At 40.6% G+C, this 15464-nt stretch overlaps 2 protein-coding genes and 3 non-coding genes across 5 annotated transcripts in view; 3 read left to right on the plus strand and 2 right to left on the minus strand.

Annotated features, from left to right (window-relative positions):
* The window catches only part of LOC137123263 (protein kinase C beta type-like), a 36445-nt gene extending 33681 nt beyond the window's left edge, over window positions 1–2764 (plus strand). Inside the window, exon 17 of the mRNA XM_067496730.1 lies at window positions 2016–2764. Coding sequence (XP_067352831.1) covers window positions 2016–2168 — 153 coding nt within the window. The 3' untranslated portion in view covers window positions 2169–2764. The remainder of the gene's footprint in view (window positions 1–2015) is intronic.
* A 1847-nt stretch (window positions 2765–4611) lies between these two features.
* trnae-cuc (transfer RNA glutamic acid (anticodon CUC)) lies at window positions 4612–4683 on the plus strand. The gene has a single exon. It is a non-coding gene; the product is annotated as a tRNA-Glu (tRNA).
* Window positions 4684–5184: 501 nt separating this feature from the next.
* cacng3a (calcium channel, voltage-dependent, gamma subunit 3a) lies at window positions 5185–11559 on the plus strand. The gene is made up of 4 exons (XM_067496731.1): window positions 5185–5969; window positions 8606–8689; window positions 8917–9057; window positions 9302–11559. Exons 1-4 carry the CDS (start codon window positions 5759–5761, stop codon window positions 9871–9873), a joined length of 1008 nt encoding a protein of 335 aa, XP_067352832.1. The 5' UTR covers window positions 5185–5758; the 3' UTR covers window positions 9874–11559.
* A 2434-nt stretch (window positions 11560–13993) lies between these two features.
* On the minus strand, window positions 13994–14075 carry trnal-aag (transfer RNA leucine (anticodon AAG)). The gene has a single exon. It is a non-coding gene; the product is annotated as a tRNA-Leu (tRNA).
* Window positions 14076–14751: 676 nt separating this feature from the next.
* Window positions 14752–14833, minus strand: trnal-aag (transfer RNA leucine (anticodon AAG)). Its single transcript has one exon. It is a non-coding gene; the product is annotated as a tRNA-Leu (tRNA).
* Between the last annotated feature and the right edge of the window lie 631 nt (window positions 14834–15464).

A 15464-nucleotide genomic window follows, 5' to 3' on the forward strand; every position in this document is an offset into this window, starting at 1 on the left:
GAGGTAGGAAAGTAAAAGCTGTGTGTGTTTGTGTGTGTGCGGTACATGTGTCTTGCCTGGGGCTCACTGCTTCACTTCCTTTTATGTGGAATCCTTTCTGGTTGTGGTTTGGTCCGCAGCTGGTCTGTTTTGTACTAGAACATTTCCTCCTCTTCTCTCTCTTTGCCTTAAGACGTTTGTCTTGGATCTTTCTGCATCTGTGCTGTTTCTGGTGGGTTGTTTCCATCTCTTGACTTTGTCTCTGGGTTTGTTGGCAGGGTGTGTTTGTTTTTTGTCGACTTACTCCCCCCGTCCTGTATGAAATCAGTGGTGTGTTTTGCTCAGTCTGGAGCAAGTACAGATTGTCAGAGGTGTGGACAAAACTGGACCTAATCCCCCCCCAAAAAGTCATTCATCTCAAATTGAAGAGCAGTGAGTCTTGACAAGTGGTGGCAAAAGTACTCATTTCTTATACTTCAGTAAAAGTACTAATGCCACTCTGCAAAATGCTTCATTGCAAATAATAAAAGTTGGCATCTAGGTCCATTTCTCTAATATACTTATAAAAGTTTTCAAAGCAAGTTAACAATTAGCAATATATCTCTTATGTTTTCAGTCTATTTTTTTTTTTTTTTGAAATAATGAAAGGGACAGTTCTTTATTTGTTTTGCCCGACCGACAATCCAAACCTCAAAACTGACTATTACTTAAATTATTATTGCCTCAATAATAATAGTGGCCAGTTAATTTTCTGTCAGTCACCTAATGGTTTCAGCTGTACTCATATATCCTGTAGTAAGGCATCATATTTTACTAAATTGAACTTGTAAATAAATGGACATGGTTACATTCCACCACTGCTCAGGACTACACATAAATATTTGTATTTATCTAAAAAGGACAATGCACAGCATTACATTGGTGCTTATAAATCCACCTGCTACAAAAAAGGACAAATTATTAAAAAAGTATTTAAAGAGATTTTTTTATTAATAATGACTGAAGTCACTGTAACCTGTAATGTGAATGTGTTCACACCTAGAGAATTATCACCAAACTTCATAGTTCACCTCACACCAATGAGGTGTTTACTGCTCTCAGCAACATGGTCTCCAGCTGCTGGCAGCTGTTTTAGTGGAAGGCTTTAATAAAGCCATTGCAGACTAACTGCCTAGAAACTAACAGCAAAAAAGGAAAAGGCAGACATTCCCATTATGTCATAAAACGTGCAATAACATTTTAATCGGTCAAAGTGAGCAGGAGCCAATCATGGAATAAAAGCACAGGTGAAATAAGTGTGTGGTGGTGCAGACAAAAATACACAGCAACATGTGAACATACGCAAACAGGACAGTAGCTACTGTACCCCTCAGGACATGCTCTTTATTGTCCATGTTTTCGATGTTAAACCTACTTTAATCCCTGCGGAAACTACACAAAAAACAATTTTTAGGGCAGATTTTCTTTGTGCATAAAAAGTCACATTGTTTTAGTTTTAAAGATTTATTATTTTTTTGTCCATGACTGTGTTTGCAAGACAAACGTCTAGCTACAGTACACCTGATAATTGTGCTGCTAAATGCTTGAAAAATTAGGCATTTTAAAATGTATGCAGTATTACTGTAAGTCTACATCATAACACTGACATATGTATCAAGAACATTAAACTTCCAGTTCTTAATTTTCAAAAATAGAAGAGAAAGTCTAGGAAAAGCCAACATACGCCAAACTTAAATTGCAGTCTTTCCCAATTCCGGGTAGCGAGGAGCCTTGCTCGACACCTTCTGCACAATAACTTCGTCCCACCTCTGCAGATGATAAAAATGTGTCTTCTCATGTGAGGAAAAAAATCTGCCTCCCTTTCCACCCTCTATCTACGCTTCATCTTTGTGCTTCTATGAGAAAGTCGTTCTTTTTACCTGTTGTTGACCATGTCCTCTCTAAATTTACTTTTCAACGCTTAACACATTTGCTCAGTCTTTACTTTCCCAACACCTTTTCCTCTCCTTTTTTTTTCTTGTCTCCTTTTGTGGCAGAAATCTCGCTGTGATGTCGCCAACTTTGACAAGGAGTTTACAAAGATGGCGGTGGAGCTGACACCCACAGACAAGCTCTTCATCATGAATCTGGACCAGAACGAGTTTCAGGGCTTCTCCTACACCAACCCTGAATTCGTTATACAAGTCTGAGGTCCTGTCCAAGTCCTGTTGGTTAGATGCAGCCTGGACAAGACTTGACTCCAAACCCTATCGCTCATATGTCATCAAAGACTCGTCCTCCATCTCATCTGCAACACCTGGACTCATTTACACACACAGAAACCTTCAGACTGAACCTGCACCAGCAACTAAAGTGGACAGTGATGTTAAACCACTGCACTTTCCACATGTTCACATCTACAAATACACAGATGGCTTCGGCTGCTGGGGCTGTTGAACCACATAACTAACATGCCAGTTTGCAGAAAACGCCACTTGTGCGTAGTATTCAGAAAACCTGGCGGTGAGCAGGTGTGTACAGCGGAGTCACAGTTGAGTTTGTAACTCTGTGTATGTGCTCTATCGATTGACAACCCCCGTGTGTTTATTCACTTGATTTCCTTCTCTTCGGCCGGTAAATGTTGTGTCATGAACACTCCATGATCAATATGTCGTGCGTGCGAGGCTGCTGCGGTTTGGAGGGAAGGATGATTTAGAAACCTCATGTCTAAGTAAGTCCTGAACTTAGTCTTAAGCACGTTTTGTCTTCCAAACTAATGCCAAAAAAAAATAAAAAATAAAAACAATACGAGAGAGGAATTCCCCAAATCCCCAAACGCCTGTTTGACAGTAATGCGAACACATTTCTGTCTTTTTCTCTAGCTTAATCTCTCCTCCTCTTTACTCTATGGCACTGTGTATGCAGTGGGTTAGTGCTGTGTAGGCCTATACCGTCTTTGTGGTGCAGCTCCTCTATGCATGCCATGTCTGTTGGTACAGTAGATGTTTAAGATTTGCTTTTGACATTGTGGAGGAGAACAACAAAAAAATCTTCAATTCATCAATGCAAGTCCGTCTGAAATATCCACGCTGATATCAAGTTTGCTTTACAAAGCACTGAGCAAAGAGCGCTTGGCTGTCTGTGAACTGAACTTATAAAGTAAATGTAAAAACTCTATGACTTGTGCTTCAGTCTGTGTGTAAATAGAAATGGGATCTAGTGCTAGAAGTGGTTTCCATGTTATCGTACGCTTCTCTGCTTTTTTGCTCCTGCAAGCATCCCTCCCGCTTTTCTCTTTGTTTTTCCCAAGGTCTACATCCTGCTTTTTTTTTTCTCCCTTTCCTCTTTTCCTTTCCTTAAACTTCCATTTGATTTTGTTTTTCTTTCTGCTGTCCTCATCCATTCCCTGCTAATATTCACATTGGTACGTTGTACATGAATAATAAATAAGTGGGACAAATGAGACAGGAGAAATGCTGTAAAGTGTTTACTATGCAAAAGGCAGAAGAATAAAATGGCAACTTTTATAAAGCAACCTGAAGAAATTGTAACAGTACAGATTACATGTGCCGCATGCACCGTTTACCTGAGCGTGAGAGACACCTACAGAATGATAGCTCCATTAAAATGAGTTATCACAGTAACTACGGCTCTTGTGTTTTACTTTGCAGGGTTGTACATAACAAGATCCAATACTTACTAACACTGCAATGTAAAAAATAAAGTTATCTCAAGTAGAATTTATTCTATTAAAATACAATAAAAACCTTGTATTATTTTTCATGCATTAATACTTAGGCATTGAGGTGAGATTATTTAAATTACTGCTGATCATTTTCTTTTTCAAACTGATTGTGGTTTGTAAAACGTCAGAACATTCCCACTATGCAAAGCCTGACGTTTGAGAAACTGATGCCGTGAAATGTTTGGCTTTTTTTGGTGAAAACTTAATTTTAAAAAGGCACTGACCCAACTGTGGGACACTTTAGGCTTAGCGAAACTTCACAAAAACCAATGCAGACATTTTGTTTTAGTGTTTAATGCCACTGCATCATTGGTCTTTTGTTACAGGGGGTTTGTGTCACTCGAGCTGTTTTACATGACTTTTGGATCATTTGTTTAATAAGCCCCTGAGCTTGTGGCCATTCACATGCTCACTCACTCACTCTATACTCAAAGCCCTGAATGTTCATCTCCCCTTTGTTAATATTATACCAGCCTCTTTTTAATAATTGGAGAGGCAAAATATAAGACTGGTGCTGTGAGGCACTCATTTCCGGTCCAAACTTCTCAGAGGGCCATTAATTATGAACTAAGTGATAGAGGGAGCTATTCCCCTTTTGCAGTTTCAGGCTTTCAGTTTCCAAACCAGGACGAATGTGCTAATAAATATTTGACTGTAGGTCTGTGAAGAAATCAGCTTGCACACCTCATATATGGGGGCTAAGTCCTTCACGGGTTAAGTTTGACAAAAAAGACTTTATCTATTTTGTTACTGTCCTAGTGTAAAATATATTTTAAATACATGACAAAGACAAAACACAAAGAGTTACTTGCCTTAAAGACATGTAAATATATCAAAAGTTGAATGTTATACTTCGTGTTATTTACCTGTTTACCTGTACTGGGTTATGATAAAAATGCCTTCATCACTCCCTGGTGGTCTAGTGGTTAGGATTCGGCGCTCTCACCGCCGCGGCCCGGGTTCGATTCCCGGTCAGGGAACAGAGCATTTTTGTGGAGGGGTGCGGGAATCGGCGACGAGTTGTTACACCAATCGTAGAGGTCCAGCTTCCGCCTACGTGTGGACGTGTCTTTGGACAAGACAAGATCTGTATGCAGTTGTCAAACAATTTCGGATGAATTATTAGAATTACTGTTTCCATTTTTTAGCAATAATATCTATTCTAATGTTAGGCCTAAAATGGCTGTTTAATTATGTGATTAAAGAAGACCGGATGTACTGTTGGTCTGGTTCTGGTATTATACATTTTTTTGTAGACAGGGTCCGGCTACTCTTCCTGCCCTTTAAGCCCCTGCGGGCTGGTTATTCAAAATGAACTGAATTGAACTGAAATGAAATCGCAACACTCCCTAAACACTACAAACTATACCGTTTCAAAATGGCCACAGGTGAATCAGCTTTGTGAACGGCTCTAAAATAGTTTCAAGGAAGTTGTGCCTAATAAAATGGCAACTAAGTCTAACATTACTGCTGCTGCTGCTGCTGCTCTGAACTGGTGGAAACCAGGGATGGACTGTTTCAGATGTCGGCTCCAAGTTTCAACGACCATTGGCTCGTCAGGAACACACACACACACACACACACACACACACACACACACACACACGCACACACACACACACACACACACACACACACACACACACACACACACACACACACACACACAGAGACAGAGGAAGGTGGGATGATGCTGTAGTTAGTGCAGGGCTGAAAACAAACTAACCAGCTGACCAGCTGTTGCTGCAGCTGTACCTAAAACAAAGTTTTTTTGCCCATCAAGTTTTTTATTCTTATTCCAGTTTTGTGCCTCTACCAGTTTACTCTCTGTAGTTGTTGTTGGTGGTGACGGAGCAGCATCACGCTCGTTCTCCTGACGCGAAAGACGTCCCAACACTGTGAACTCAGCTCCCATCCTGAAACCCCCACTGTTCTCCACGAGATGTTTCCATCACCCTCAGACGATCGGATCCACACGGACGTCAGTCACCGGGGGAAGGCTTTCAGCTGTTTGTGAGCTGAGCAGAAACCGCTGGTTTCTTTCCACCTGGCGACATGAGGGTGTGTAACCGGGGTGTAATGATGCTGCTGACCACGGCGGGGGCTTTCTGCGCCTTCAGCCTCATGACCATCGCCGTGGGCACCGACTACTGGCTGTACTCCCGCGGGATGTGCCGCTCCAAGAGTGTGAGCGACAACGAGACCGTCCATAAGAACGAGGAGGTCCTGACTCATTCCGGTCTGTGGAGGACCTGCTGCACTGAGGGTAGGAAACTCACCGGTCCTGCATCACTATTAAAACTTTTACAACTGAGTTTACAAATTCCACCTTTATAGTGTTTTGTACAAACTGTAAAAACTACAGATACGCAATAAAGCAACATCACTGTCAAAGTGCAACAACAGTGGGTTAGTTGCCCGCTACACAAAAATACTTCAAATTATTATACTGCAATAGGCGCGTCCCTTCCATTAAAGCTATATACACAGAAAACTATATTATAACATTTTTTCATTTACGAGTTCAGGGTCTTGCATAATACGATAATATTGGTAAAGGTGATTTTTACTATTCTGATTCAGTTCAGAAATACTGTAACTAAGTGACACATTGCAATTGTTGTTTCAATATACTGTCAATATGTACTGAACACATTCAAATACAAATACGTATAATGCAGGAAATGTGTCAATATTAGTATTACAGTACAATAAAAATAGATGTGTGGTATTATAATGATATTCTTATAATTTTTTTTATAAAGCTACTTTGAACTATTTCCCATATTGTGGAGTTTAGTATGCATATTATTGTATACAATTACATGTTTTGTGTATAAAATCTTTAAACTGTAATGTGATTAGTAATTAAAAAGTAAAGGTAGAAAATATTCCTTTGTAATGATGTAGATGCATGACAAACACATACGATGTGAAAAAGTACATCCACCTGTTCTTTTCTCCATTTCTTTACGTTGCTGGTTAGACTCGGATTAGCTTCACAAATCATGCTTTTACACGCACATCTTCTCATTTTAAAGTGAGCTCAGAGTCAAACTTTGCATAAACATCATTCCGACCAGAAAGCAGAGGAAAACACGGTGGAGTAAAACATAACAAAACCATGTTTTTGAGTAAAGTGGAAGTACCACAAAAATCAGTTTTTATACAAACTAAGGGGGAAAAAACATAAACTCGGCTGTAACATCTGTTAAAAAACAACATAAAATCTTTTTAAGGTAACAAGTAATAAAAATGCCACTGAAACCTTAAACATACGTGACCAGGCCTTATCATCAAGTATTTTTCAGCCAAAGGTGGTCAATAACGCTTTATTTATTTATTCTTTTATGTCCCGGGAAAATAAGGCATGCACCTTATGGTCATGGTTAAACTCTGATTGATGTGCAAGATACACCTTCATAGGGAGGAAAAGTCATTTACGCCCAGGATATGTGATGGTTGAAATGACTTTTTCAATTATTTATTGCCTTTTCATAGCTCCTCTATTTCTTTTACCATATATCATCCTTTTGTTGTTCATCTTTTGTTTTCCCTCACTTTCAGCGCTCTGTTCCTCTCCACCCTTCCTGTTACTGCAGCTCCTTGATCTCTAAGCCCCAAAAAGCTTAACAAAAGTAACAATGCATGCAGAAGACATCAATGCACAACAAACCTGTGTATGTTTGTGTGTGTGTTTGATTGTGTGGATTGTGCACACGTTTTTAGTATGTTTAGTATCTTTATTAGAAAGTTTAAGTTCCCGCAAAACAAGAATTTATCTCTCACCACTAAATGACAAATCAACGAACAGTGACACAAGCACAACACAGGACTGATAAGACAAGAACTTACACCTTAGACAGACATTCACAACAGGATAAAGTAAATGTTTTTCAAAGTCAAGGAATCCTAGTTATTCTCACATCAATATTCTCTCTAAAATAACATTGTACTCAGCTGGGCAAAACAAATCTGATCAGAATAAGGATGAGGATTAAACTACCTTCACATGTCCACTAATCTCCCTCTATATATTTATATTTGGAAAAAATGATTTCTCACTGGTGTTTTTTTTGTCTCTATGACCCGTTCACCATGATTGTCGGACTGAATGAGTTTGGTTTTGGTAACCATGGAAACCGAGTCACATCATCAATATTGGTCGATCAATGCAGCACACAGAGGGACACATCAATATATCCTCGTGTGTGCAAATGTTGGGTTAAAGATTGCAGAGAGCAGGAAACAGTGATTTTTTAATGTTCACAGGACAAAAATCAAGGTTAGAAGAAATACGAGAAGTTACAGGTTATCAATGTGCTAGAATGAGCCGAGGTTTCAGAAGTACACAAACTCAACACTCAAGCAAAAGTGTTTACTCAAGTTGAAGCACTAACCAGAAGAAACACTTTGAATTAAAGGCACCAAGTACAAATGTTGTATGTTTTAAACTTTGCTGAAATCGATGCCGTTGTTTTAAATGTAGAAGCCAGTCCAGATTTGTTCCTCATATTATGCCTCATGAATAATTCAAAAATTTGTAATGCTTGTTAAGTTGAATTAATACACATAGTCTTCAACATTTCTATTTCTGAGGAGTTAATTCAAAAAACCTGAACGTTATTTCCATTTCTTCTTTACTGACCTGACCAGTGAGACAAAACATTCACTTATTTACAATAAGGTAAGTTAGAGTTCTCAACCACAAAGAACCTTCAAAAGTGAAAAAATGGCATAGAAATATGTATTATTATTATTATTATTATTATTATTATTATTATTATTAATTTGTTTATTTAGCAAAATATGGACAAAGATCTGTAGAGATTTGGTGTCTAACGACAACAACTGATACATTTTGAAACTCATTTCAAATTGTATTTCTTTGTCTTCCTGCAGGGACATTTCGTGGTGTTTGCAAAGACATTGATCACTTTCCTGAAGATGCAGATTATGAGCAAGATGCTGCAGAGTATTTATTACGTGGGTAACACACATGCACATTTTTGTAATACCTGCACATTAATTCAGCTGGAAGCAAACATTTTTCATAGATGTCTGTTGAAACTGTCCAAAGTGAGCACAAACCTGTCAACCAATTTCCAGTAACCTTGGTGTAAAACAACTATGATGTCATTCAAGTGTTGCAAATACCCCACTTGATTCCTCTTTTCCCTTTGATCTCCTCTGCTCTTCTCTCTTCTCCACAGGAGCAGTACGAGCCTCCAGCCTTTTCCCCATAGTCAGTGTGGGATTATTGTTTCTCGGAGGTGTATGTGTAGCTGCCAGTGAGTTCTACAAGTCACGCTACAACGTTATTCTCACCGCGGGTATACTGTTTGTGTCTGCAGGTCAGAAACAAGTACACATTTATTTCAACAGAGCACAACACCAACCATCCAACTGACCTGAGAAGGAATATTTACATTTCATGGTTCTGCACCACCTTGTTTGTCTGACATGTATTTTTAATTTATATTATATAATGTAGATGATTTTATTGTTGTGCATTAGTCTCCAATTTGTTGTACTTTATGATCAGCCTTTAGTTTGATTGATTGCTTGTGGCTGTCTTTGCCTCTTACTTCCCCCCAGGTCTCAGTAACATCATTGGCATCATTGTATACATATCAGCCAACTCAGGTGACCCAAGCCAGAGCGACAACAAAAAGAGCTACTCGTACGGCTGGTCTTTTTATTTTGGGGCTCTGTCGTTCGTGCTGGCTGAGATGGTGGGGGTCCTAGCAGTGCACGTGTTCATAGAAAAACACAGACAGCTGCGCACTAAAGGCCGACCTTCCCTTACCAAGCCTCCCAACTCCCACGGCTCAGCTTACCACCGCAACCGCTACTACCAGAACCGCTGCCGGAGATACAGTTACAGGAGCAACCACAGTGCAGGGGACTCCACCTCCCAGTCCTTTCGAGCATCCTTAGTGCAAGACCAAGAACCGTCCTTATCGGCTGAATCCAAAGTCACCACCATGGCAGGTTTGCCAACACCAGTGACAGTGGGCTCAGAGTTCATGCTGTACACATTGACCTCACCTCTCAAAGATGATAAGATTGACATGGCTGTTGATGATTTAAACACAGCAACTGCTCACAATAACGCAGACATGCTGCCTGGAAACTGCGCTGCCAACAGAAGGACCACACCTGTCTGAGGAGAGGAGCTATAGTTTAAAAAAATCCCAACCACAATGTTCCAAAGCACAATATGACACCTGTGAATTGTTTGTTTTGTCTGACCAACAGTCCAAAACTTAAAAGCATCCAATCAGCACTAATGGAAACCAGTGAAGCAAATCAACAGGTTTTAGAAGAATTATTTTTATTATCTATTTTTATTGAAACTGTAAAAAGTAACAATGACAAATAATAATTATTAATTACAGTTGGGTGAAATAGTTGGAATAAATCACTTTGAAATGGCAAAATCCGTAAAACATTTAAACTTTATCACCATGATCCATCCATCCATTTTCTGTAACCGCCAACACGGAGAGACAGACAGACAGACAACCACTCACACCTACAAGCAATTTAGAGTCACCAATTAACCCAACGTGTGTGTCTTTGGACTGTGAGAGGAAACTGGAGTACCTGAAGAAACCTCCCACAAACACGGGAAGAATGTAAACACAACCACCATCACCTAGTACACATGTTCTTCCACCATCAGAAGTAAGAAAAGTGACCCAGAAGTGTATATAAGTGTATAGTTAAAGAATGAAAATTTGCCCCAACGAAACGTGCATTAAATATTATGTTTTTTATGTTGAAAGAGTAAATTTTGTTTTACTCTTTTTGCCATTTTAAAATAAGGGAATGCAAACTTTTTGACTGTATGGAAGTAGCTGCTCCACTACATGCTGCCAAGCTCTGAAGTGAACAAGAACACACCTTTAAGATCTAATGGTTTTCATACTGCTGTGCTATTGCAGTGTCTCTATCTACTGTAAGTTGTATATCCGTACTGTGTATGTGAATGAGTGTGCATACTAACAGCAGTGAAACACAGTTGTGCATGCAACCAGAAGGGAGGGACTATTGTACAGAAGCTTACATTCAGGAATGACACCACTAACAATGTGCTGTCCCCCTTTTTCTGGACCTATGCTCAAAATCGAAACCGCATTAAATGCATTAGATCTCCGTCCATCTGTCTCTCGCTGTGTCTGTGTGTTGCGTAAGCGTGTGAGCATGCATTAGCATAACTAAATGTTCTGCCCACGTGGTTGTGTTCCTGAGTCTCTCTTTTGTTTTGTTGTTTGTCCTTTCGGCTTATCCTGTGAGTTCAGGGTCACTGTGTTTTTACACCGGGTGCCCTTCCTGACGCAACCCTCCCCAATTTCTACCGGGCTTGGACCGGCACTGCACAGCTGGGGATGGGAATGGGCTCTTGGGGGTTCAGTGTCTTGCCCAGAGACAATTTTACAAATAATGTTACTGAGTCTCTGTTTACATTAAATAAAGCTTACAAATGACCAGAATCTTGGAAAAATGTGCCCTGGAAAAAAAGCAGTGCCCGCCAATCCTGCAGTTGTTGGTTTCATCCCCGGCTCCTCCGGTCACACGTCGAAGTGTCCTTGAGCCAGAAACTGAACCCCCAAGCAACTTAGTTGCTCCCAGTGAGTGTTCGCCAGCTGCATAGCAGCAGCTCCCCCATCGCTCTGTGTGTCTGTGTGTGTGTGTGTGTGTGTGTGTGTGTGTGTGTGTTTGATTGTGAGTACGAGTGGGTGAATGGGAAGCAGTATGAAGCTCTTTGAGTACCAATAGGTATAAGCGCTATATAACTGCAGACCAGTTAGTGTTGTTGCTTTTGTATCACACAGGTCTCATGTATAGTGTGTGTGTGTGTGTGTGTGTGTGTGTGCAGGAGTGTCAGAGAGGATATTCAAATATCTGTCCTTGCATAAATTGTCACAGAAACAAATGTCCAAGCCAAGAACAGATACAGTAAATAAAGGCACAAACAGTTTACTGAAGATAATTGACCCTCCCCCACCCACCACCCCCCCCACCGGTGCTGCAAAACATCAAAAATCAAAAACATCAAGGCCTTTACATGTGAACATGCATTAAGAAGCCGTGTTAGAGATCATGGCGGGAAGGTATAAACAGCGTCACAGAGCTGCAACAGCACATCAGCAGACTGGGAAACTTGATGTGTTACCATGGCAGCAGCATCACTCAGGCAAACGTTCAAGGCAGTTGTGATTAAAATGATATCAGCACCCTCACGTACTGACCATAGGAGCAATGACCTGACAACACCAGCACATACTGTATCAACTGTTAACATCACTTCTATTCCAATGCATGCAGCCATATTAATATCTCATTCCACAAAAGCAACAGTAGTTTAGTTATTTAGTCAATTGTTTTTCAAGAAAATCCTGCCAGGACTGGGACTCAAACCCACACCCCTGAATACACTAAAGCCTTAAATTGCTCAGCTGCTCTATCTTAAAAACCTTTTCTTTTTGCTCTCTGGTGACGGTGATATTTGGTCTGTTCTTGTTAGTTTTCACCGTAGTAATCACTGAGCATTTGCACGTTTCCCCAAACACACATCTCGCACAAAAGCACAAAAATTAATTTACTTTCATCAAGGGGCTGTTTTCAGCTGCAACCATTTAATAGCATACAAGACCCCCAATGGACCAAAGTGTCAGCCCTCATGTTTAGCCCTATTTGTGAAAGACCTGTGAGTCTTCGAGGGCATCGCTCTCCTCGACTTCCACTGTGACTGGAACGACACATCCACAATTTTCCTCATCTTACCGCCTGTTCTCTGGATCCCATCCCCTCCATTCTCTGCTCCCATACTAATCCTCATAACATCATTTACATATCTCTCCCAACCGGCACCTTCCCCACCACATTCAGGCAGATTACCCCCCTGCTTAAGGAGCCTACTCTCTTTGTGAAGAATTACATTCTGTCTTGTTACATTTACACCAGTGAATGAGCAGTCTTTGAACAAACCTTGATGTTAGCCAGTCTGAATTCAGGAGGGGTCATATATAGAAATGCCACTCCTGACGTTCAGCCCAGTCTTTCCGTCCTCATCCTATTTGATGTTTATGCAGCCTGCAGAACGTATCTCAGCAGGGGCCAGTTTCTAACTTAAAGCTTTTCTTTCCACTTCTGTGCTGCAGAGCTCAGTTTTCTGGGGTCTATAATCCTCCACCAAGCTCTTTCTGTCCTTTCCACCAGATGACTCCACTGTCTCATCGTGCATTTATGACTGTCTCCCCCCCTATTATCTCTGTTAGGATGAGGGAAAGAGACATATTTAATTCACTGTCACCAAAGCAGAAGCTGTAGAGAAACAGAAACACTTTTCATAACACTTTGCTTTAGGGTCTTCTCGCTGACTTAAGATTTTTCCTTGCATTGTACCTCACTTGCAAGTTGCAACTGCATTAACTCAACTGCCTCAACTTAATAAATAAATAACTAAATGAATAAATGTGTATGACATAGAACTATTCACTTGTCATTAACTCAACTTTTTCTCAGGTCCCATGCTCTGTTTTTATTCCACAGCATCCAGAATACCGGAAGAAAGACAGTTTTTGGTGGATGAGCCGACAAGAGTTTTTTTCTGTGTTTTACTTTTTAGCTTTTCCTATAGTCCCACTGTGTCTTGAAGGGCCTTGGTTAAATTAATAAGTGCATGTATAAGCGTATCGATGTCGATGACATCACATAATTGCCTTTGAAGTTTTGCCTTTGACGTTATTTGAGGCTGCTGGCTTTGAAGTTTGTCTAACCAGCATGTAAGAAAGCGACATTTTGTTTCAGCTGTTGCAGTAAACGGACGGATGTGGGCAAAAAGGCATTAGTAGAAAATTGTACCATGGAGGTACATGGTTTCGTATCGTGTTCTGTGGAATTAATTTTGTTACCAGCTCAATTGTGGAATATAACATTCAATAAATGTTCAGTGTTTTATGTACAACGACCTCTAGAGTGGATAATCGTTGGACCGCCAACACAGAGAGATGACTATCATTTCTTTTCAGTTTAATTTTAAGGTGTCAAAACGACGAGGTCAAAGACAAACTCGTGGTGGTGTTAGGTGACAGTATGGAAACAAATTAAAACATGGGCAGTGAGGGACATCTGTGACAGCAGTTTGCTGCAGACTGGTCCTGATGTCTCCTGTCCACCACATTAAATGGGCCACTAGGTGTTGGTGTCCCGCTTTGGTCTTTCATGTATGACTGTTCCTGTTGTGATAATTGGATTCAAATCCTTTTAATGCGAAAAACATGGCAGTGGTGGGATTCAAACCCACGCCCCCGAAGAGACTGGAGCCTTAATCCAGCGCCTTAGACCGCTCGGCCACACTACCCATACTTTAGTCATGCAGTCCTCTCCAAGACCCTCCCCACCTTAGAGGGGCTGGTTCCGTTCTGGGGGAAGAGCTGGACTAGCTCTACATGTTGTAGCTGAGAGGAGAATGAGTCCAAACTCCTCTTAATCCTGGACAATCCCTCCCTCCCTCCCACTCCACTGTGTGCTGGCTGCACTGAGGAGCACTTTCGGCCAGAGACTGATCCCAGTGAAGTGCTCTACAGAACAACACAGGAGATCCTTTCTCCCAGTGGCTGTTTAACTCATCCCCAAATGGACAATTAGTATTTTTATAATTTCATTGATTTTTACTCCTCTGTTTGTATTTGTTTATTGTGTTGGTCTGGTGGATGGTCTTTTCCTTTCTTTCTACTTCCACGCAACAAGGCAACACAATTTCCGTATGGAATCAATAAAGTTGTTGAATGTTGAATTTTGAAAGTAGAAAGATAAAAAGTTAAATGGTGTATGGAGCTATATCAAATTGACTCTTCAGCATCTTAATGTTTCACTTTAATGTTAAGATAGTCAAAAACAGAGAGGTGAACAAATCATTTGCTATTATGGACAAGTGGACCGAATTCAAACATGGACATAAGAAACAGAAACTGAACATAAGCAACGACTGTTCAAAGTGTTTGGTTGCATTCAAGTCATGTTTACAGACAAAAACCTGGCAGCGGTGGGATTCGAACCCACGCCCCCGAAGAGACTGGAGCCTTAATCCAGCGCCTTAGACCGCTCGGCCACGCTACCACTTCATAGGCGATGCCGGACATGCTGACCTGACGACTTCTAGTGTTGAATCAACTTGAAGATTAATGTGCAACGTTTACGATGATTTACGTTAAGATTTTTTTCTCTTCCGCGTTATTCGTAGTTTCCCATCACTACGACCCCTGCAGATTCATCGAGGCTCCGAGACAAAGCCACGAGACGTCCAAAGAACACCACGAAGCCAAGATAAATCCCATCTGCCATGAGACTCATGCCTCGCTATCGCCCTCCAAACAAATACTCGCCTAGTTTAAGATAATATGCTACATTGAGAATTTAAGATGAGAGTTGGCTGAGCTGTGTTGCACTCACTGATTAATGGAATAAGTGAATACTTATTTACATATATGTTCTTAACATCAATATATGCTTAGATTATATCTGCAGTCTCCAACTTCAATCTTTGGGCATGTCGATGTTAAACATACGACAAACAAGAGACGAACGAAACATTAAGTTATATGTAAAAGGGTATAAAATAAGTGAATGAAAAAATAGGTCGATTACAAATCGTACACAAACAGAAGAACACAGCCTATTCTCACACACACACACACACACACACACACACACACTCACACACACACACACACACACACAGTGTCAGGGC

The sequence above is a fragment of the Channa argus genome, chromosome 3 (assembly GCF_033026475.1).
Source record: "Channa argus isolate prfri chromosome 3, Channa argus male v1.0, whole genome shotgun sequence".
Lineage (NCBI taxonomy): Eukaryota > Metazoa > Chordata > Actinopteri > Anabantiformes > Channidae > Channa > Channa argus.